Raw genomic sequence first — 25,975 nt, 5'->3', positions numbered from 1 at the left:
GATTTTTGTACCCTACACAACTATGCTTTCAGGGTATTATAGTTTTGTGCAGTCCCAAGAGTTTGTAACGCCGCGAAATATTTGTCCTAGACCCTCCTTTAAGTATACCGATCGTCATATCTAAACTAGCTGAGTCGATCTAGACATGTGTGTCCTTCCATTATAATTTGTAACACGATACAGGCCACAGTTATGGACCAATCTTCATGAAATTTTGCATGTAGAAAGGGTTCTGGCCAATGAAGACCTCTATTATTTTTGTTAAAGATGGGTTAGTATTTAGGGGATGAAATGGACCAAAAACTTTATTTTTGTGTTGATTTTCTGGTCGCTCCAGAGCCCGCAATTATTGGGAAAAAAACAAGCCTGTTTTGATAAAGATCGGTCAATATTTAGCGTGTCAAATGGACCCTGACTTTTGTGTGTAAATTTACAAAATTTGTACTCTATGGCGTATATATTTGCGCCTGATGGACATATACCCGATAAGTTGATAATATATCCAAGAGGAGTGGTTGTTCTTTAAATTGATACCAATAATATGGTCGTATGTACTCCGATGTGGGAGTTACACTTAAATATTTACAGGTGCTTACGTAATGAGATATTATTTGGTAACCCATTACCACACTAGAGCGCGGAACTATAGCGCAGATCGCTTTGACATTTTCTATAAGATTCCAGTTATGGTCAGGGACAACGCCTACAATTTTCGGTGATGATCTGATAATAATTTTGGGATGAAGTGGGCCGAAAACTTAATTTTTGTTTGTGTATATTTCGAGTCGATCTATAGGCCACAATTATAAGCCGAACATCACAAGACAACTCACGTCAGTGTTAGGAAGACGTGCAGTTGACCCCTAATAAACATCCGCAGAAAGTAAGAGTTCTGCGGTAGTTGTGTAGGGTATGGTATGGTCGGCCCCGTTCGACTATACTGCCCGGATCACTGCTTTAACAAAATTTTTTCAAGCCTCTGATAGGCATGGATTTTTTTTTAACAATATTTTTTTTTAACAATATATTTTCATTTATCTGCAGCTCCCTTTAAATTACATACAATAATATATATTTCCGGTTATTTTTTTCATCTGTATTCTGTTCATCTCTGAATGTAATGAAAAATTATACAATTATTATCCTGCATCCTGTCTGTTATGCTTCCTTGTATTACTCAGATTGATTGCTAATATTGCCATTTATCATTAGTTTGCTTTCGTTTTTTCTTTTTTCCTGATTTTGAGGTCACGAACCACAACCCTTACATTTGCACATCCAACAAACCAATCATCACAGCCATTGATTCAACCAATCATTCATCAGTTTGGTTCAGTTTATTGTTACTCAATCCTTTTCAGTATGCTTAACACGTGTCGGGATAATGTGCTAGTAATCGAGTAATGAACAAATTCATCATTCATTAATCTGTACTTTTTTGCACAGCATTGATTGCAAAATGTTCGGATGGTTTTGTTCATTACCAAGGTTTAATTTCGCATTCTTTTCGTACATAGGTGAAATGTGAAATGAAAACATAAAACAGACACCCACCTATATACATTACATATATAGTACATACATTTTCCGATCTGTTCAGACCTGAAAAGCTTTAATTTTTTAAAGATTTATTTTCAAACTTACCTGAAATCCCAGTAAGCTCCACACTTCTTTGTCGGATGAAAAGACACACGCCGTATAATTGTGGCCATTGAATTGATAAATTCGTACCGAATGTGCCAAGGCCACGGGTATCGCTGTTGTTAGGATTAGTATCCAGGCCATTATAATCGCTCTGAAATTGAAAATATATTTGGATGGGAGGTTGGTAGGTAGCTAGGATTTAATCGAAAACGAATCCTAGTATTTATTGCTGAAATATTGATTTGGGTGTTTCTGTTTATCTTTCGAGGTTAGAGGGTATGATAGGAGAGAAAAGAATGTGTTTAGCTGTTTTGTAGAAAATGCCACAGGATTTTGTTTCGTAGATTTTTTTGTAGTCATATTGTTGCTTTTGCTGCCCGATATATTTTTATTTATTTATGCTTGTTGTATTGTTGAAATCCCTTTACTGGAAAGCTGTTACTTGCCATCGTTTTGGGGGTTCGTCGTTGCAGAACTTTAGAGGTGAAAATCGTTGGCTTATCTATTTCAAATTGGATTTTTTTATTTTATGTGAATGTGGTTGACAAGTAATTGAGTGTGTGTGACGCTGGTGCGCTAGTGTCGCCAGTTCGACTACAACAGTTAACCTGAAAAACCTGAAACCGTAAAAGGAAACTGAATATCGGGGACCATAATTGTACTGCTATGATATCCCACTCTTCTTGCTATCAAAAAATCGATTTGTCAGGGCTGTGAGGCGGAACAATAAGGCAGGGTCGGCCAATTTTGCCACATTCTGAGTCGGAGTATGTAAAAATCAAAAGTCAGATTGAGAGTCGAGCAAAAATAGCTCGACTCCTGAGCCCTTGCTGTAACACTACATTTTGGTATGTCGATCTCGAGTTTCTGAACTGGATAGACTGACGATATCCATTATAACTTGTAAACTAAGTACATGTGGCATTTATGAACCGATAATCATAAAATTTTGTATTGTGGCTCGATTCTAAACAAAGACAGCCCTTATTGTCCTTGATCGGTTTATTTGAACTGATCAAAAACTTTTTTTGGCTCGAATACCAAACACGAACACCGGGCTGTATTGGACGATTTTAGATATTTCATCCTCTAGTCATTTATTTATTCACATGCCTTTCTTCGATGCTACTAGCATAAGACTGCAACCCACTGACTTTATATACATCATAACTTTTTAAAATAAAGTTTCTCCCTTCCATTCCCTGTACAAACAACTGACCACGACTACATTGATATTTATTCGCCTTAAGGTACTCAATATCCTTTTCAAGGATTTTAATACATTTTCCCAATGAAAAAAAAACCAAAGCGAAACAAAACAACACTACAAAATGGCAATCTCCACGAAATACCCTTTGGTCATTCAAACTGCTCTCACATTCTCCTCTCCTCTCTCTCTCCCTTCCCCTTCATTGAGGTTTAAAAAACACACACACACACTTACAATGTTGCATTTCTTTCCGTACGCAGTGACATACTCGTCACCGGATGTACCACAGCCAAAAATCGATCGAATGACATTAGCACCAGCGTGTACACACTGCAGTGACACGTCACCACAATCATGTACTGTACGAATTTACACCACAAGTTCCCAAATGGCCATTCGGGCAGGACATAGTCCGTTGCCGTAAACGGTACACAGAAGATAACGAATAGAATGTCCGATACGGCTAAATTGATGATGAGTAGATTGGTGGTAGATCGCATTTGTTGATTGGCCACCACAACTGTAAATGAAATTGAGAAAAAAAAGAAGAAAAAAAGAGGGGAAGAAATACAAAAAACATAAAATGTAATTATTATCCAGAGAATTGTTGTTTTTTTTAAGAAACATGCAGTTAAGATAATTAAATGGTTGTGCTTTTCTTTGCAAGTAGGTGGGTAATATCCTTTTTTACATTATTAAGGATGCTGTAAAAAGAGATAATTACATTTATTATTTTTATATTTAAATTGTTGGGGTTTTAAGCAACAAATTCTTAATAATAATTTTTTATTGTTATTAACATAGTAATTAGCGTTTCCCATTTTTCCATAGAAATAAGGGTTTTTCTTTTGCCTTAACTTTATTTATGCTTTTAATTGGTGAAAATCTTTAATTCTCAAATGGTTATTATCTGTTTATTAATGGTTAGGCTAATGTGGGCGTTTTTTAAGATATTATTTTTATTATTAATTTTGTTAACAGATTTTTAAAGCCACACGATAATTGGCATGTTTTCAGAATTTCGTAAAAAGGCTAAAAAGAGTTGGCTATGACGACGATTATTATTAGACTATTTACTTATTGTGACAGTAGATTTAATATTTAAGATAAATCGAATTTTGAGTTTAAGGCACGATTTATTACATGTAGTTCTAGGGGTTCTGAATACAACGATATACCTTTTTCCTTACAAAAATTCATCATTTTCTGAGATATAGGTCTATTGTCTTGTATTATTCAAGACATTTTATATTCACTAAGGCAATATGTGTATCAATTTGAATGGATTGAAGTGCTGGAGGATGTTTTTTTATATACAGAACATCGCATATTTTACACGGTGGAGGGGATCTGACCATATACTTAGAACTGCCGTTCCCAGGATCAAATAAACCAAAACATAATGTGACAAAATTGTCATTTTATGACGTAAATATTCACCTCGGGAAAACCAGATTCGAATACCAGTAAGAAAAGTAGTAAAGTCTGACTAGGTCGACTATATGATACCCTTCGCCACTTCACCACAACTGATGTATCCTGTGTGATCTTATCTATGTGTGAACCGACTAACATCCAAATCCATACACTTGCCATTCTGTAACCTATGCTAAATTTAATTTCATTCGGGCAGATATAGAGTAGTTTGCGTACAAGAGGTTAAATTTATGTAAATCAATTGAAAATTGAAATCAATGTCAATCAGACTCCCGTTGAATGTTTGATGCATGAAGTCTGTTGACTTCATGCATCAATTTCAACAAAACGTCATTCAAGTCTCAATTTGATATGCTGTGAACGTTGTTTCAATCGGACAAACATTAGGTATTTAGTAAACGGTTCACCTAAAATCGGACGAAAATATATATGGGAGCTATATCTAAATCTGGAACGATTTCAATGAAACATGCCAGGGAATTATTTACATTAACTTCGGTACGTTTTACAAAATGTGGTGCCAATCGGCGCAGCTTTGAGCATTTAGTGCACCATTTATACGAAAATATATATGGGAGCTATCTCTAAATATGAACCGATTTTCAGGAAACCTTCCACACATCATTCTGGACTCAAATTAGTACACTATCCCAAATTTCGTGCAAATCGAAATATATATAGGGACTTTGGTACATCATTTACAATAAATCGGCGAAAATATACATGGCAGCTATATCTAAATGTGAACCGATTTTCAGGTAATTTTACACACATCATTGCCAGTACGCTATGCCAAATTCGTGCAAATCGAAGGATATATAAGGACTTTGGTGCATCATTTACATAAAATCGAACGAAACTATATACGGGAGCTATAGCCAAATCTGAACCGATTTTCGCGAAACTTAGCACACATCATTCTGGACCTAATTCAGTACCCTGTGCAAAATTTCGTGCAAATCGAGAGATATATAGCGATATTGGTGCCACATTTACCTTAAATCGGACAAAAATATATATGGAAGCTATATCTAAATCTGTCCCGATTTTCTTTAATTTCAGTAGGGTTCGTCTTTAGGCCAAATAAGTGTCTTGTGCCGAATTTCATCCAAGAACAAGGTTCGAGAGGCGCTTTTAGCGTCATCTACTGCTTACACAAGAATTCTGCAAGGTTCTGGTTATGTGTGTAAGTTGACATACGAAATTAAGCATGAAGTTCCAGAACCTATTTTATATGTTATGGTTGATTCATATTTAGCGGATCAAATTAACCAAAAATATTGTGAAATTTTCATATATACTAGAATGCAAAATACCATAAACTATATTCCATTGTAATTTTATATGTCTTCCTATGCTCTATGACTTTTTCCATCACTTTCTTAAAAAAAAAACTTTCCATTTCATCTTCTTTTACCTCTGGCATTAAATCTACAGTACCGTTTCAACATTCATTTCATTTACTACCAAATAATATTTAAAGAGAAATTTTGCTCCTGGGCGTGAGATGGATGAATGTACTTGTCCTACTGGCTAACTGAGGACAATGTCTTTTGATGTCACATAAAACCGTATTCAACAGAAAAACAAGAAATGAAAAACGTTTGTCTCTTATTCGACTAAAGGTGTTGTCTTTTCACAAATAAGTGGCTAAAGTTTCCACGAACGAATAGATGGCGTGGAACACACACACACACAGAGAGAGAGAGAGAGGGAGACACACCGAAGCTAATTGTTAAATTCCATGTTATGAATGGTTTTTACGGTGTTATAATTATCACGAGGAGTATAATAGGCCGTATAATTTGAAAGTGTTTCATATTTTCGGAACTGATGGATAATAGGCATATTTGTCATTTAAACAAGGTGTCATTTTACCAAAGTAAATATAAATAAAAATATATGTTTCTAATACATCCCACTGTGCAAACAACTAAATGCATCTGCCAAGGTATTTCCGACGAAGACGTTGACTGTAGTAGGTGAGCTTTTGTTCTTTGCGTCGGAAGGAAAAACCAAAAAAAGGAAAAAAATCTTAGAGTACTACAGAAAAGCCCCAAAGAGCCTCGACAAAGTGCAAAACAAATGAAATCACAACAAAAACTGACACAGAGTGGGGCTAGACAACAGCAACAACAATAGACCTGCAACAATGACATCCTCCTCCATGAATAACAATGGAGGGATATTCGAAACAATGGAAACAAAGTCATCCTTGGGCAACGTAATTAGTTGTAATGGCAACAGCACCAAATGACAGTGTGAAACGACAACGAAACCTATAAAGGGCGACAATGTATTATTTTATATGCCAGAATATAACCGGTATTTTCGTGGGTGTGAGTAGTGAAAAAATGATTATAATTGCTACAAACGGTGTAGAAAAAAAAAACAGAAAAACCTTTGTATTTGCTTAAAATAAAAACAATCTCATATCCATGTACCTTGATATCTTATTTTTGCTTGCCTCAAATGTTTGATGTTTATCTTTAAGATTTCATTTTGGCACTTTGCCGTCTCCTTGGGATATTTTTGTTCCATTAAAGACTAATTTACAAGGCAGTGCCAATCAAAACAATAGATGTTTTAAAATTGTGGGTAAGAACAGAGCTTCTGAGGATAGCAAGTTTTATACGAAAAGGATTATTTCCACAAGGACAATAGGAGCTGAAAATGTTTTATTTTGTTATAATCTTTTGGTTTATTTTTCATGGTATATGTTTTTATGTTTTATTTTTGAAAACAATTGATTACAAATTTGTAAAAAATGTATAATAAATTTAAAGGACTGGAGTCGTTTTTTGCAAATACAAAAATATTGCCAATCACATTAAACCGTTCTTTAGATTATTGGCCAAGAAATGGTGGTATCTGCATCACATAGAATTCTGAGAGGAATTTTGAAAATTGTATCATATGTGAATCAACCTCGGCAACATTCTGGGTTCTCAACATTTTCAATATTAGAAAATCATATCACCTTTCCATTTGAGGTATTTTTTTATATTCTTTTTTTTCATACGAAAGTGACAGTAATTTGAAATTTTGGACGGATTCTTGTTTTTTTATACCCCTTCACCACACTGTAACAGGGTATTACGTCTTTGTGTATATGTTTGTAACAGGCAAAAGGAAACGAGATAGACACATGGTTCCTTTAATTTAATGTAAATGGTGAACTTAAGACCTTATATATCTTTCGATTTGCACGAAATTTAGTATAGCGCACTGAATTAAGTCTAGAATGATGTGTGTTAAGTTTCGTGAATATCGGTTCAGTTTTAGATATAGCTCCCATACATATTTTCATCCGATATAAGGTAAATGGTTCGTCAAAGTCCCTAAATATCTTTCTTTCAATTTCATGTCAAAAGACGACGTCTGTTAGGAGACTATGTAAAATATACCCAAAGTGGTGAAGGGTGTCATATAGTCGGCCCAGTCCGACTTTACTACTTTCCTTACTGGTTTTTAACTTCTAGCCGGACTTTTCAATTAAAAAGCAAGTAAGGAAAGTAGTAAAGTCGCACGGGGCCGACTATATGATACGTTTCACCAATTTGGGTATATTCACAGATGCATCCTAACTAAAGATGGGCAGTGGGCAAATTCCCAAAGGGTAAATGCCTGATAAATTGGGCAAACACCCATTTGTGGATTTGTTTGTTTGTTTCTGTTATCAAATCGATTTCAAATGGATAGTTTTACAATATTTTGAACACGTAGGTAAATACCGAGTATTTACCCGGGTCTGAGGGTATCTGGGTCTGAGTTTTGATATTCCCCCATACAACCGTACCTCCAGATATCAGGTATGTTTTGTCCATTAGAAAAATTTTGTCGACGTAGATCCACGTTTTCTATTTTGAGTATTTACCCAAAAATTAGGCATAAACTCCTTAACTGGCGAACCACTTGATATAGACGGCCAAAGTTATCAAATCCTGGGAATGAGGAGGTGTTTTTTTTTTATAAACTACGCATTCTAGGACGATCTGGGACTTGTGCTTGATAAAATTGAAATTGAAAAATTGAAATCCAAAATTTTCTGCACTTCATTTCAAATTATCTTTTACATATTCCCCCATATAACCGTTCGAATTTTCCGGTTTTTGGGGTTAATAAATGGCTTTTTCAGGGCAACTCAATCATGCGCAAAATTCTTCAAAATTGTTTCAGGATTAGATTTCTTTTCCACATATTTATATTTTCGATGCTTTTGGCTATGACTTGTATGCAGCTCCAATGTAATTGTACCACTGTTTATTTTCTGTTAACGAAGTTTCTCTGGAACATATCGGTTTACAATATGGATATGACTTAAAAATATTCCCATGTGTCTTTGTCTGATTGATGTGCTCGATATCTATCGAAGAGGTTATTCAATTGGCCCAAATTTTGCACATCGTTATACTTTTTCTAAGCTTAGATCATGTTCGAAGATTGGAATATTTGAACATATTTGGACTTTAAACATATTCCGCTCCACTGCGATCCAATTCACTGAATAGTACCCTTGGTTTATGAATATATTACTAAAACTATATATTTTGTATGTATATTGTATGTTTTGCATTGTATTTTGTCTCCAAGTGTATATTTTAAATATTTTCATAAACGCTGATGCATTTAATACCCAAAATTAGGAAAATCCTTCAAAATTAATATAAGTTGTTCGATAAACTTTAACCTTTAAAGTGATGAATTTATTTGTGTTATAAAATAATAAATAGCCGATATACCCTTTTTTCTTATACCCAACATGACATCCTTTTACAACATTTGCTCTGCAGGACCATTAAATTTGTCAATGCCATTTATGAAGGGCTGACAAATAAGCCATTTTTTAACTCTGTCAAAAGCACATCAACGCCTATATTTTGTTGTCGTTATTGTTGTTGTGGTATTTAATGGCCGAAAAAGGCCTCTAAAAAATATAAATATTTCATTTGCATTTGGTAATACAGACGAGTTTCACAGAAATTGCCGAAATTTTTAAATTACTCTTAGAAAAATGTTCGCACCATTTACTTAACATCAGAACAATATCCAATAACAGACATCCATTTGAAAATTTTATATAACGAAATTAATGGAGATAGCTATTATCAATGAATGAATGTTACTCAACAAATATGTTTTGGCGTTATTTTTCATATTTGATTTGATGGTTTAACCCTACTGCAGCATGGGGGACAAATGAAGTTCATTGAGTTCAATTGGTTACCCGACGGTTAGTAGATGCTGTAACCAAAGAATTTCCGATTGAAGGCTATAGTAAAGAAATGGCTATTGATTATGATGAAGATAGGAAGAACGGAACGGATAAGTGCCGTTCTGGAAACTTTCAATTGAACTGTTATAGTGCCGACTTTAGCGTAATAAGTACACATGGTCGCAGACAAACAAATACATGCGGGCTTTTATATTTAATAATTTTTTCGATTATGTTTTAGTATATTGGTTAGGAGAGATTGAGGGTATACTAATTTTGTACGTTTCATGAGACCTAAATGTTGCCATCAAGATTTATATTTGTATGCTTCTTCCATGGGTTAAAAATTCTAAACAAGTCAAATAATTCATTTGACTATGTGGCCCATATCTGTTCATACTGTGACCGTTGTCATTTATAGCTGGCAATTTCAATTTGTTTTTTTTTTCAAATGAACTCAGATGGAAATTATTGACATGTTTACAGTCGATCACTTTTCTGTTGTCCAAATAATATTTTTATGTAGAATGAATAACACATACATAGACAACCAAACCATATATTTATAAAGAAGTGCAACTTGTTGCAATGACGTACAGAAAACTCTTGTGGTTGAGAGAGAAATTGAACAAGAACATCTCCTATATACATGTATATTAAAAATGTCTCTTTTTCTTAACTGAAAATTATATTTTAAGGCCCCGATTACATTAAAAACTCCACCTTTTACCAAGTTAGTCTATCCATGTCATATTTCCAACTGTGCAAATTTGCAAATGTTTACACACTTTTTTCCACTTCGATGCCGAAGTGCTGCTCAAGTTAATAAACAACGATGTGTTTTCAATGATGTTCGAAATGTGCAACCGTTGATGCCATACCAAACAACCAACCATCGAATGAACTATACATTCAAATAAAAATGTCGTTATCTTGAAACTAAGTGGTAACGGCAGTGACATCAATGACAGTGATTGTCTCAGTTGGTGGGTTTTCACTCCACAACCATTTAACGATATTTCAATCAGAGGATTTTATCGCAGGATACAAAACGGAACGGGAGAACAAACACTTATCTCAAAATGTGTTCTTTATATAAGTGCCTCTACATGTTAAAGACTCTTTTTGGTGTGATATCTTTTTTTATGTTGTGATGAATTTGAACAATCAGACAGAAGAGAATATCACTTAAAAACTATAAGAAAGATGAAAGATAAATAGCAACCGGAACATCACTCCACTATGGTTCATGACTTATTTTCCCTCATTTCTATTGAAATGTTTTGTTTATAATATTAAAAAAAATCCACGTCTTGAATAAATGTGAAAAAATTCAAATCCTATGGTAGCCTTTAAAAAATATTTGAAAAAATCATAGTCTTTGGTAGTTTTAAAAAATCCACGGCTTGAAAAAATATTATATAGAAAACCAAGCCTATGGTAGGCCTTTGAAATTTTAAAAAATCCAAACCTATGTTAGGTCATGAAAAATATTTAAAAACAAGTCAAAGCCTATGTTAGCCTTAAAAAAATCCTCAATCCTCCTCCTTGAAAATATATTTCAAAAAGGCATTGAGACATATTTTTACTAAATCCACGCCTATGGTAGGCCTAGACAAAATATATAAAAATACCTTGAGAAATATGGTTATTAAATCCACGCCTATGGTAGGCCTAGACAAAATATATAAAAATACCTTGAGAAATATGGTTATTAAATCCACGCCTATGGTAGGCCTTGACAAAATATGTTTATTAAATCCACGCCTATGGTAGGCCTTGATGTAGATGTTAAATTGTAAACAAAGTACAGGTCGCATTTATGATCCGATTTGGATGAAATTTGGCACAAGTCACTTATTTGGCCCAAGAACGAACCCTATTAAAATTGGGAAAAAACGGTTCAGATTTAGATATAGCTCCACTATAGTCTCTCTAAGTCTCTCTATATCATTCGATTTGCACGAAATTTTGCACATAGTACTGAATTAGGTCCAGAATTATGTGTGCCAAGTTTCGAGAAAATCGGTTCAGATTTAGATATAGCTCCCTTATATAGCTTCGTACGATATAAGACAAATGGTGCACCAAAGTCGCTATATATCATTCGATTTGCTCGAAATTTGGCATATAGTATTGAATTAGATCCAGAATTATGTGTGCTATGTTTCGTGAAAATCGGTTCAGATTTAGGTATAGCTCCCATATATAATTTTGTCCGATTTTATGTAAATGGTACACCAAAATCCCTATATACCTTTTGATTTGCATGAAATTTGGCACAGCGTACTAAATTAAGTCTAGAATGATGTGTGCTAAGTTTCGTGAAAATCGGTCCAGATTTAGATATTGCACCCACATATATTTTCGTCCGATTTAAGGTAAATGGGGCACCAAAGCCCCTGTATATCTTTTGATGTGCACGAAATTTGGCATAAAGTACTGAATTAGGTCAAGAATGACGTGTGCCAAGTTTCGAGAAAATCGGGTCAGATTTATATATAGCTCCAATATATATTTTCTTCCGATTTTAGGTAAATGGGTCTCTAATGTCCCTATATATCTTTCGATTTGTGCGAAATTTGGCATAGGGTACTGAATTGGGTTCAGAATGATGTGTGTTAAGTTTCGTGAAAATCGGTTCAGATTTAGATAGCTCTAATATATATTTTCGTCTGATTTAATGTGCACTAAAGAACCAAAGATTGGCCGACCCGCACACAATTTTGGACAAAGTACTGAAGTTACTATAACCTTTCGTGTGTCAAGTTTTCTTAAAATTGGTTCAGATTTGCATATAGTTCCTATATGTAATTTCGCCCGATTTTAAGTAAATGGTGTACTAAAGACCCATAGCTAGACCGATTGGCAAAACGTACTGAAATTAATATAAATTAATCTCGGACAAGTTTCCATGAAATCGGTTCAAATTTAGACATGTTGATTTTAAAACAAATAATCAATGGGTGCTTGATTGATATTACATTTTAAACAGTGAACGCTCAGATAAAGAAATTTTTATGTTTGTTAAATTTCATGTCAATGTTCCTTCGATAAGACGACATCTGTAAAGATACATATGTAGAATATCCCCAAAGTGGTGAAGGGTATCATATAGTCGGCCCAGTCCGACTTTACTACTTTCCGTACTGGTTTAAAACTTGATTTATTTCTAAATCAACGGTTTGAAAGAATATTTTTAAAAATCCAATACTTTAATACTTTCAAAAAGTATTAAAAAGTCTAAGACTATCCATGCTTGTGATAGGCCTTTAGAAATATTTTTTAAAACATCTAAGACTATACACGCCTGTGATAGGCATTTTTAAATATTTTTAAAAAATCCACATTTAGTTGTTCTACAATACAGATAGTAACCTCCCATATCCAAATACCCTATATAAATTTAATATTGATATAAATTACATTCCGCGACCTAACAAAAAGTTAAATGTAATATAATCTAACAATTGAATTTAATAAATTCCGTCATAAGCAGATTACATGGAAAACAAACAATTATGTTTTTCTGACATTTCACACAGAGAGAAAGAGACGATGTTGAGAAATGTATTTCTTAATTTGTTAAGTGTTTAGATTCTGCTTACAAACTGACATATTTAAATGTAAAACAACAGCAGCAGATGAATATGAATATAGAATAGTAGAGCAACACAAACAAAGTTTCCAGACATATGTGACCTGAATAGAATGTCTACTCGTTGTCCTCCAACCTACCTACACACCTGCATTGGAATGCTGGTAAGCAGTTCGTTGTTCATGTCATGCCAGTCGACGACATTAACCTTGAAGGTGTCGTCTCTATTCTGTTTGTTAGCTAGCTGCTGTTGTTTTTCCATGTAACAGAGGGCAATATGCCAACTTGGCGTATTTGTAGTACTGGCACAGCAATGTGTTACGGTTACCAACAATGATTACTGTGTTTTGTTCTGAGGGAGAGAGAAAAAACACTTAAATACCCTCTAGATACATTGTATGGAAATGGAAAATAATAGGTTGGTTAAAATTAAACGTAGGTACTGAAATTTGGGAAATTGTTTTAAATTTGAGAATTATAAGAGACCAAAAATAAAATTTAAAACTCCACACCAGTGTCCTTATTTATTTAAGCCTGGAGACTTAAATTTCTTTAAAAAATTATATTTAAAAAACCTTGCATAGAGCTTCAAATATCCTTTTGAAATATGTATTTAAAAAAGTTATGTCCAGAGCTTTAAATTCTCTTTAAAAATTATACTTAGAGAACCCTTGTTCAGACCTTTAAATATAATCTATAAATTATTTTAGAAAAACCTTAAATTTCCTTTCAAAATTATATTTTTAAAATCCACTCCTGTTGCCTTAAAGTCCTTTAAAAATAAAAAAATCCAAACCCATATATATACACTGCGTATCATAACTATAGACGCACCCTTAATTCAATTGGTATGTTAGTTGACAAATAAAATGGACCCATTAAGTTATTGTTCACAATAAAACGATCAAAAACACATATTATTCAACAAAAATAATTAATTTATTCTTTATGGTTTCGCCGAATTCTGCATTTTCAAAATTGCTGGTGTTGCATAACTATAGACGCACTTTTACAAAATTAGAAAAAAATATTTTTTAAAACTTAAATAAAATAAAATAACTATTATAAATAATGGGTAGGGCCTCCCTTATTTTGAATAAGTTCAAAAATTTTATCCATCACACTGTTGATCAAAATTATTCGCAAGTCTTCATCGATTGACCGCCATTCATCGAAAATCACTTCTTGGAGGTAAAATACAGTTTGGTATTGGAGGTTTTCTGCATAGACACGACGAGGCAAGATTCCACACATGTTCTCGATCGGATTCTGGTCGGAAATTTTAATATTTTTCGATTTTAACCATACTTGAGTATGGCGACTTTTATGAACTGGTGCGTTGTCCTGCTAAAAAACGAGTCCTTGATTGTTCCTGCTTTCCCAAAATGTCAATAATTTGTCTTCCAAGACTTGAACGTACTCCATTGAATTCATCCGACAACATGGAAATGTAAAATAAAGCATTCCGTGGCTATAAAATGCTCCCAAGGTGGCGGTTACCGAAATATCGTTATTTCTTAATACAATATTTCGGTGGCGGTTCCTTAATGGCCTTGGGAGCATTTTATAGCCATTATTTGACATTTCCATGTTGTCGGATGAATTCAATGGAGTACGTTCAAGTCTTGGAAGACAAATTAGTGACATTTTGGGAAAGCAGGAACAATCAAGGAATCGTTTTTTAGCAGGACAACGCACCAGTTCATAAAAGTGGCCATACTGAAGTATGGTTAAAATCGAAAAATATTAAAATTTCCGACCAGAATCCGATCGAGAACATGTGTGGAATCTTGCCTCGTCGTGTTTATGCAGAAAACCGCCAATACCAAACATTATTTTATTTCCAAGAAGTGATTATCGATGAATGGCGGTCAATCGATGAAGACTTGCGAATAATTTTGATCAACAGTGTGATGGATACAATTTTTGAACTTATTCAAAATAAGGGAGGCCCTATCCATTATTTATAAAAGTTATTTCATTTTATTTAAGTTTTAAAAAATAAATTTTTCTAATTTTGTAAAAGTGCGTCTATAGTTATGCAACACCAGCAATTTTGAAATTGCAGAATTCGGCGAAACCATAAAGAATAAATTAATTACTTTTGTTGAATAATATGTGTTTTTGATCGTTTTATTGTGAACAATAACTTAATGGGTCCATTTTATTTGTCAACTAACATACCAATTGAATTAAGGGTGCGTCTATAGTTATGATACGCAGTCTATATATATATATATATATTCGTCCGATTTTAGGTAAATGGTGCACCAAAGACCCCATATATTTTTCGATTTGCACGAAATTTGGCGAAGCGTAATGAATTGGGTCTAGAATGATGTGTGTTAAGTTTCTTGCAAATCGGTTCAGATTTAGATATAGCTCCCATATATATTTTCTTCCGATTTAATATAAATGGTGCACCAAAGTCCCTATATATCTTTCGATTTGTACGATATTTGGTACAGCGTAATGAATTGGGTTTAGAATGATGTGTGTTAAGTTTTCTGAAAATCGGTTCAGATTTAGATAAAGCTCCCATATGTATATATATATATATATATATTCGTCCGATTTAATGTAAATGGACCACCAAAGTCCCTATATATCTTTCTATTTGCACGAAATGTGGTACAGTGTAATGAATTAGGTCTAGACTGAGGTGTGTTAAGTTTCCTGAAAATCGGTTCAGATTTAGATATAGCTCCCATATATATTTTAGTCCGATTTAATGTAAATGGTGGACCAAAGTCCCCATATATCGTTCTATTTGCACGAAATTTGGCACAGCGTAATGAATTATGTCTAGAATGATTTGTGTTAAGTTTCCTGAAAATCGGTTCAAATTTAGATATAGCTCCCATATATATTTTAGTCCGATTTAATATAAATGGTGCACCAAAGTACCTATATATCTTTCTATTTGCACGAAATTTGGCACAGCGTAATGAATTAGGTCTAGAATGATTCTGATGCGTCTGTTAGGATTCATCTGTTGAATATACCCAAAGTGGTGAAGGGTATCATATAGTCGGCCCCGTCCGACTTTACAACTTTCCTTACTTTTTATATAGTTTATTTAACATGCTTCAGAATGTCCGATTTGATATGCCCCGTTTTGTTGCATGATTTGTTGCCATTTTAAAAGTAATTTCATAATGCCTCTCTCACAGAAGTCCGGCTCTCTATTTGCAAAAAAACTCTAGTATTCGATTTTCACAATCCTCTCTAGGTACCAATTTTTTATCATTAACAAAATTTTGCAATGGAAGAAAAACATGATAATCACTTGGTGCAAAGCCCGGACAGATGGCGGATGCATTAAAACTTCCCAACCCAGCTTCCGAAGTTTCTGACGAGTCACTGTAGATGTGTGTGGCCTAGCGTTGTCCTGGTGGAACACGACACCTCTCCTGTTGGTCAATTCTAGTTTAAAACAATTTTATGGTAAATTTTTAGCTCCAGAGCGATGTTACTGCTAATATATCAGTCAACTTCGATCATTTTTCCGATTTTATTGACATTTTCGACGACCGGCCTACCTGTGCTAGGTGCATCTTTAACATCAAAAATTCCTGAACTGAATCTACGAAACCAAAATTGCACATAATGCTGTTACAGTCTCGGAACCATAAACACCATTCACAATTTTAGCCGCTTGTCTTGCATTTTCGCCTTTGTCAAAGAAAAACTGTAAAATGTACCGAATTATCTCTTCCATTTTTAACACCTGTAACTCACAACAAAAAAAAAAATCTTCCAACGATCATGAATCTGACAATGTTTGATCGATACTTTACGAGAAATCTATCAGTGCAGCCATCCACCGAAAAAAAGCTTTTTTTCACATCCTAATATGCCCTTTTAAAATAATTTTTAAAAAACCCAAGCCTGTGGTCGTATATGTTCTTTGAAAATAATACTTGAAAAATCCGAACGTGGCCTTTAATGTCCTTTAAATTAAAAAAAGGATACCTATTTCGAAACCCAATCTGTATCTATTTTTAAACTAATTTTATGTTGTAGGAAAGCCAATAAAATTTCCTGTTAACTACCACAATCACAGCAATCATTTTTGAATGATAACATAACTGGAAATCTTTCAATATTGCAGTTTAAGGGAATTTTCCAGTTATTTGCATCTGCCCGACCAACCACAAATTATCAACAATATTTGAGCATGCCAACATTTGTCGTAGCATTGATTTTTATTTTTCCTAACTTTCATTTTCATTGTAAAAATAGGGTGACCATAATAGAAATGCACACACAATGACCAACATCCTTACGTAGAAGGACAGCTGCAGAACACGCGTTCTAAGCATGCAACACACACACACTCACCGCAGTTCTGTTTCCCCTTCATAGTAAACATTGAAAGATTTCATGCCATTCATGTCCTTGAAGTAATTTTCTACTATGTCAGTAGATATGTATGTTTGAAGGTGCATCAGAATGTAGGTGTAGATATTCACACTGAGTACTTATTCGTCAGTGTATGAGTGCAGATCCTTGTTGTAAAAAGTGTTCTCGTTCTTTTGTTGTCATGTATCCAAGTAAGTGTTTGTTGCATACAACCTACCAACCAGTCATTTGACAAATAGTCGTCGTCTGACGTACAGTAAGTCGCAATACCATTTGCAGTTAGTTGTTACGTTTTATGTGTGTGCAACTATGTAATTCATAGTAATGTTGCTGGTGTGTGAGAGAATGCATGTCTGTTCATGTTTGCTATTATGTCAATGATGCTCCTAAGGTACATCAAACATGAACATTGGGTCAAACAGTAATGGCAAATAACCCCTCCATTTTGTTATAATAACTTAAAGCATTTCAAAATGAGATTTCATTTTAACAATTTTTTTTCTTCAGCCTGATGTTTTTTCTTCAGCTTGGTGATGATGTTGATGTGAAAAAATGCTTGTCAATATGTAGAAATGAAGCCATCTTTGAATACTGGGAAGATAATGTCATGATTAAGGTTATTTGTGTACAGTTTATAGAGAAGTAGAATATTCTTTAGGGGTACAATTGCAAAATGGGTCAATGTTTTTGTTATATATTAAAAAGAAATATGTTGAGATATTAATAAAATATATGTAAACCAGTGAGCGGAGCAGAATAGTCGGACAAGATTGACCATTTGATACCCTACACAACTACCACGGAACACTAACCTTCTGGGATCTATATTCTGTGCTTGGCCGATTAGAGGTCAACATCTACTTTTTCTTACCCTGTCATATTTTGGGAATATTTTTCCCGGTGTGAACATGTATGCCATAATATGAAAATTGTGTCATTTTACACAGAAAGTTCTTGGTTGATTTAGCCCGCTGAATATTGGTCGATCAAAATAGCCATTCTAATTAGCTGACCAGTTTCCCTTTCCCATGTGATGTGTTGGTATGTTCGGCTTATTATTGTATTGTATTATAGAGTGAATTGAAAACACACACACAAATTAAGTTTCTGGTCAATTTCAACCCCTTAATATCATCTGATCAGATCCGAAAATTAGTGTAGAATATATCGACGCCTCCGAACCATAGCATACCCAGTCGACTTAGCATGTTTTAAAGTTCTTCGCGTTTTTAGATACTACGGTTCTTAATTTACTGAAATTTTGGTAATCATCGGCCAATCCAAACCAATGTTATAAGCAAAAATGTACTCAGCATGGCACGTACGATTAAAGAAACTTCGATACTTTGAAAGCATCTACTGAAAAACTCACTTTTCAGACTTAGCATACTATGGTTCGGAGGCGTCGATATGCTTTCTAGTGTGGTTATGGTAATCGGACGATCGGGTCATAATTGTGTCATCTAGAGCGACCAGAAAAAATAAAAAAGTTCATGGTCAATTTCATCCCCTAAGTATTAGGTTGGGGAAAAAGAAACCCATTATTTTTTCGGCAGATGCTGATACATTTTTCGGTACATTTACAGTTTCTTTGACAAAGGCGAAAATGCAAGCGGCTAAAATTGTGAATCGTGTTTATCGTTCCGTTGCTGTAACAGTCAATTATGTGCAATTTTGGTTTCGCAGATTCCTTTCAGGAATTTTTGATGTTAAAAATGCTCCTCGCACAGGGCCTACCTGTCGATAAAATCGGAGAAATGATCGGAGTTGACCGGCATGTTAGCAGTCGTAACATCTCCCAGGAGCTAATAATCGACTATAAAACTTTTATAAACCGTTTACACACCAAGCTCGATGTTTGGGTGCCACACCAATTAACAGAAAAAAATAAGGTGGTTCGAATTGCATCTGCGGAGCCTCGGCCAAACGGAATGGGATAGAACCATTTCTTGAACGGATGGTGACTGGAGATGAGAAATTGATAACATACGATAACCATGTGCGATAACGATCGTGGTCAAAGAGCGGTGAAGCACCTCAAACGAGGTATCTAGGGAGAATTGTAAAAATAGACTAGATGCTAAATTGTAAACAAAACCAAATTTGGGGAATATCAGGTCAGATTTGTATATAGCTCCCATATATATTTTCGTCCGATTTAAGGTAAACGGGGCACCAAAACCCCTATATATCTTTCGATTTGCACGAAATTTTGCATAGTGTACTGAATTGACTCTACAGTGACGCGTATCAAGTTTCAAGAAAATTGGATCAGATTTAGATATAGCTCCCATATATATTTTCGTCCGATTTAAGGTAAACGGGACACCAAAGTCCCTGTATATCTTTCGATTTGCACGAAATTTGGCATAACGTACTAAATTAGGTCCAGAATGATGTGTGCTAAGTTTCGTGAAAATCGGTTCAGATTTAAATAGAGCTTCCATATATAGTTTTGTCCGATTTAAGGTAAATGGGCACAAAAGTCCCTATATATATTTTTTTTGATTTGCACGATATTTGGCATAGGATACTGAATTGAGTCTAGAATGACGTGTGCCAAGTTTTGAGAAAATCGGGCCAGATTTATATATAACTCCCATATGTATTTTCGTCCGATTTAAGGTAAATGTAGTTCAAAAGTCCTTATATATCATTCGATTTGCACGAAAGTTGGCATATGGTACTGAATTAGTTCGACAATGATGTGTGCTAAGAAAATTGGTTCAGATTTAGATGTAGCACCCGTATATATTTTCGTCCGATTTATTGTAAATTGTGCACTAAATACCATTGACACAACGTACTGAAATTGAATTTGAATTAATCTATACAAGTTCTCTTGAAATCGATTCAGATTTAGATATAGCATAGCTTACATATATAATTTCGACCTATTCATGTGCCTGATTGATATTACATTTTAAACAGTGAAACATAGCAAATGTCGTTTGTAAAGTTCCTTTTAAATCTATTTACAAAATTTAGAATAGGAATAGCAGAATGGCATATGTTGGGATTAAAGTTAGTCCGTTTACTTATAGATAAATATCGCATATTTAAGTTCGGATACATATGCATAATATACCCAAAGTGGTGAAGGGTATTATATAGTCGGCCCAGTCCGACTTTACTACTTTCCTTACTGGTTTGTATTTACCAAATTTGATCAATTGGTTCGTCGAAGATTTACTCAGTTGAATAAATCGTCAATTTGGAAGTATTTGTGTGTATCGTACCAACACATGTAAGCTTTACTCACACCTACACCTACTTTTTACAACAAGATGTCCGAAATATGGACTTTTAACCACCATCCTTTTTCCTTTTGCGTCCATCAAAAAATGTGTTAACAAAATTTTGTTCATCAAATTGTTATTTGCAGTTCCATTTGCGAAATGGTACACCTTCACGGGGCAACGGTGAGTGAAGGAGAAACACAGTAAGGCTTGGGGGAGACGGCATTGCACTTACCCAGTATGACCAAAGCATTTCCCAGTAGACCGGCAAATCCAATAATACCAAAGAAGACAGGCACAATCATGGATACAACTCGTTCTAACGGCCAATCGGCCTCTATGTCCATTTCAACGAGATTATCGGGAGGCAGGGTGGTATTCAAGCCATCGGCAGCAGCAGCGGCGGCAACCGTGGCTATGCCGCGGCTTTTGCCAATGGCAAATGTGAAATTGCTACATTCGGTGGCATTTAGCCATTCGGCACAGGCGATGGCCATCGATGAGGATAATGTTTGTGCCTGTGGGGGTAATGTCTGATGTTGTTGTTGATGCTGCGGCTGATGTTGTTGACGCAGTTGAAGATTGCTGTGATTGTGGTCCATGGCTGTACTGTGTATGCCAATGCGTGTGTGTGTTTTGTTTCTAAGTTTTCCGGCCTCCGGGTTTTACGTTTCGTTAGCTTCGATATTTGTGCGTGGTTTATGGCAAATTTTCTGCAAATAAAAACGTTGTTCTTTCTGTTGTTGTTTTGGTTGTAGGCATCTACAAAAATTTTTGCTTTGTTAAGAGCCGTGAATGGCCAGCGTTAACTTGGTCTGTATTGTTTCGTGTTTGTTTCATCAGCAGCCACAATGGCAGCTGTTTTTATGAACCACACTTTTAGCAGCTGGAATGGCTATACTCGTATTCTGGATATTGTTATGCCTCATTTTCATAGCCGTTTTTTTATTCTTCTTTTCACTTTAGCTTTCGTTTCTAATTCTTGTGATGATTATTGTTATTGTCATTTGCTGTTGGGAATTTATGAGCAACTTTCTGTCATCCTCCAATGGTTATACATTTGCAATTAAAGACATCAAAATCGCCTGAGGGAGGCTATCTGCAATAAAAGAGAAAAATTACTTACATTAGTAACGTTTTAAATATAAAGACGTGGAAATTCTTTACAATATTTCAAAGTGATTTCTTTCTACGGCTACAATGCTAAAGGGCAAGATTATGAAGTTAAGAAGAAATTTGCTTTTCTTGTTTTTTGTCCTTTACTGTTGGCTTTGAAAATGTTTGGGGCTTTTCATAACTCTTTCAACAATTTGCTTAATCAAAGAAAAAAGAAAATGTGGAAAAAAGTTTTATGAAAAATAATTCTTCTTTCTCCTAGTTTTTCTTTTTCTAAATGTTTGCTGCCAATTATTTAGAGTAATTTTTTATCTACTCACCATGGTGTATTAAACTATTTTTAAAATTTTTCATTGGCACTTCAAAAACTTTTACCTTTTTCATTTAAAATGTGTCCTTAGTTGGTGATGATGACGATGGCGATGATGCTGCAGACAGTCACTATGAGTAGCTATATTTTTATATCCAGCTGTTTTTCTATGAGTGTGTATTCAAATGTTCATTCTGCTATTTCCAGTTTTTCTAAGAAGATCTTTGTCATTGGCATGCGGGCTTTAAATGACACACTTAAGTCTTATTGAGACTTTTATTTAGCATTGCGTAGTAGTAGTTTGGGTCTTTATACAATTCTATCTTATTTCAAAGAAAATGTTTGTGTACTTGTGTGAGCTTTTCATTTAATATTTATAACAAGTCTATACTTGGGAAACATGGGCATGCAAACATGTTAAGTATTCAAAGAAATCAGACATTATTTTTATATGAAAGTAGCCATCAACAGCTTTCTTTAAGAAGAACAAATATAAAGAGAAGGCTCTTTTTAATCGATCTAATCATTGGGAATCATTTATAAATTCTTCTGTTGGAAAACACCTAAATTTAGACTGTATCGTATCACATTCTAATGGAAAATCACTAAAAAAAGGATCTTTAGACTGTCTGCGGGTTAATTTTATTGGTATGGAGATTAGGAGAACTCAAGTTATGATATATCTACAGGAAAGTTCAAAATAGGAATAACATATACTTAAAAATAACTATATCAACTAGATAGTTCCCACCATCATGCTTAAAGGTACTCCCCATTCTCAACTTGAAACTTCAAGTGGAAATTTCAAAAACTCTTTAAGATATAATCGATTTATTGTGTAATCGACAGGCGATTCTCAACATTTTAATGTATTTTTTTTTTGAAATAAGGTCCAAAGGAAGAAGCGCAAGGTGTTTCCTCGCTTTTGTGCTCGTATTGCTGCCTTGTTGAATGTTAATTTTTTTCCGATTAATACCTTTCAACTCTATTGTTCGGACCTCGGGAATAATTATCGTATACACGGTGTTTTTTTGGCGAACAAATCACGTTTTCTACTTTGATTTAGACATCCTTTTGATCACGTCATATTTTCTTGATGTACGGGGACCAAAAAAGTGATTGGGTGCCACTTCGATGACTAGAATTGTGCCAGAAGACTAAAATTGTGCAGGATCCAAAGACATTATTTTGATGCAAATGTGGTATACCCATTTGTTTTTAGATTGCAAAATTTTTATTTTTTATTCCATTAAATTGAAATTTTATACTTAACATGCTACATGTGTTGTCTTTCCTTGTATCAATTTGAAAATAATACTATTCTAACAATTTAAGAGATATTTGAGAAAATATTTGAAATTCCATTAAAAGTGGTTTTAAAAAAAAGTGTAGGTAATGTGGTATACCACATGATGTTAATGTGGTATAGTATAACTTTCACTTCCAATTCATATTTTATAAAATTTATTGTTTTTAATGAATGCGAATTAGCTCGAGATTTATGTCTGTTAAGATTTTTAAGGAATACGTTGAGTGGAACTTTAATTTTTATTACATAATAATATTTACACAGGGCAATATTTAATTTTTGTATGGAGAAGTTGTTAAAACTCATGACCTTTGTTTTTCATCCTTGTGATTCATGGTAGACTCTCGTAAAGTACAAATGTTTCAAATAGTAATGAGATTTTGTCTAGAGCTTGCTTTTTTCATGCAGACTCAAGGTATACCACATTACCAGCACTTGTCTTTACTGAAGAAATGTCTAGTTTTTGTCCTAAATTGGTGACTATGTGGTGCAATGACGGATATTATTTGATTTTTAGTTCATACTAATCATTTTAATGCTTTAGTAATAACGATTAATTTACATCCGTAAAACAAAAAAAATATTTTTAAGCTTCAACCAAAAAAGTCAATTTCAAAAAATTTAATTTTTGGTACTGATTCTCAACGTGATTTAAATAAATTAAACAGATCATTGCTATCTTATTTTTTTGAGAACAACAAACTATAGAACATGTTTCAGTTATTCTAAAATTTTCAGTTTACCAAAAAAGTAGTGACTATACCACATTACCATCCTATACCACATTTGCATCACTTCCTCTATGTCTTAATGCAGTATCGAATAATCGTCCGATGTAAATGTAAATGGTGCACCAAAGTCCCTTTTTTGCCATTTGCGGGAAATTTGGCATAGCGTACTGCATTAAGTCTAAAATGATGTGTGTTAAGTTTTCATTGCAAAATTGCTCGACTCGAAAGAGTATAAATAATCACTTAAAATGGTTTAGATTTAGATATAGATATTTTCGTCCAATTCAATATAAATGATGCACCAAAGACCTAAAGTTTTTCCGATTGGCATGAAAATTTCTTTCGATTTTATGTAAATTGTGAAATTCCATTGAAATATGTATTCTCTTTCAATGGTTGGCTCTATACAATAGTACATCCTCATTTTCGGTATTTCTCGAGATTGGGCACGATTTTGACGAATTTATTGGATTTTCATTGGTAGAAAATCAAGTAAAGTGGGACGGGGCCGACTATATGATACCCTTCACCACTTTGCATATATTGTACATATGCATCCTAACCCTTCACCGCTTTGTATTTATTCTACATATGCATCCTAACATTAACCTAAATGTACAGTTTGATACGTTGTGCGGAATTTCGTGTCAACCAGACAAACTTTAGGTCTTTAGTGCACAATTTACATAAAATCGAAAGAGAATTTCGTGCCAATCGGAAATACTTTAGGTCTTTGGTGCTTCATTTACAGAATCGGACGAAAATATCTACATCTAAATCTGAACCAAACTTAACATACCTCATTTTAGACTTAATGTAGCACGCTATGCCAAATTTCGCGCAAATCGAAAAATAGGAACTTTGGTGCGCCATTTACATTAAATCGGACGAAAATATATATGAGAGCTATATCTAAATCTGAACCGATTTGTTCCAATTTCAATAGGGTTCGTCCTTGGGTCAAATTAATGAATTGTGCCAATTCTGATAATAAATGTGACCTGTACTTGGTTTACAATTTAACATGGACAGACGAACAGACATGCATAAGTCGACTCAGAAAGTGATTCTATGCATCTTCTCGAAGGGAAACATGTGTCTATCTCGTTTCCTTTTGCACAAATACATGATACCCTGTGCTACTTCCCTGCGCAGGGTATACAAAATTAGGAACTCAAATTTCTCTGGTTTGATATTCTGCGTTCTAAATGAGTGCCGTTTCGGTATAGCACCCATGTAATATTAGTGTTTTGAGTATTTTGGGCGTGTTCTAGGATTATAAACTTCGCCTGATTCCAAGAATTGTTTTAAAAAATATTTAATGCTTTTGCTCAATTTTTTTTTTTGAAAATTTAAATGCTTTTTTGAAGTTTGAGTAAAATAAAAATTTGATTTTTTAGGCAGTCAGAGCCATCCGAAAGGGATATGTTCCAAATATACTTCGAGGCCAATTACAAAGAGAGAGAGAGTTCCGATCATAGATTAAGCATTGCATTTTTAATGAAGATCAGCCAATGTTTAATGGGTCAAATAGACCCAGACTTTTGTGTGAAAAATAACAAAAATAGCACTCTATGGTGTATATATTTACTCCTGCAGTAGAAGTTGGCAGTGTATTCTATGGGAGTAAAGATCGCCACTGCTACACGGGGAAGGGAATAGACCCAACTAATTAGGATCTGATATACTGTATGCAAAGTAAACAATTTTCGTAAGGGTGTTTGTTAAGTAAAATTCCCATTTTTAAACCCTTGTCCTATTACCACTTTCATTGGACCAAAATGTGAATTATTGAATTATG

General features: G+C 34.2%; 1 protein-coding gene across 1 annotated transcript; it reads right to left on the bottom strand.

The window, feature by feature from the left end:
- Positions 1-1,644: 1,644 nt before the first annotated feature.
- LOC133328340 (allatostatin-A receptor-like) lies at positions 1,645-21,310 on the bottom strand (the record flags this gene model as incomplete). The annotated part of the gene is made up of 3 exons (XM_061536910.1): positions 20,944-21,310; positions 3,089-3,374; positions 1,645-1,795 (listed from the first exon to the last, which is right to left on the bottom strand). Coding segments are annotated over exons 1-3 (804 nt in total), but the record flags the coding sequence as incomplete, so codon positions are not given.
- Between the last annotated feature and the right edge of the window lie 4,665 nt (positions 21,311-25,975).

The sequence above is a fragment of the Musca vetustissima genome, unplaced genomic scaffold (assembly GCF_032173495.1).
Source record: "Musca vetustissima isolate MV318-11 ecotype Yass unplaced genomic scaffold, APGP_CSIRO_Mvet_v1 utg102194, whole genome shotgun sequence".
Taxonomy (NCBI): Eukaryota; Metazoa; Arthropoda; class Insecta; order Diptera; family Muscidae; genus Musca; species Musca vetustissima.
Note: the sequence above shows the minus strand (reverse complement) of the source record. Positions and strands in the feature narration are given on the sequence as shown.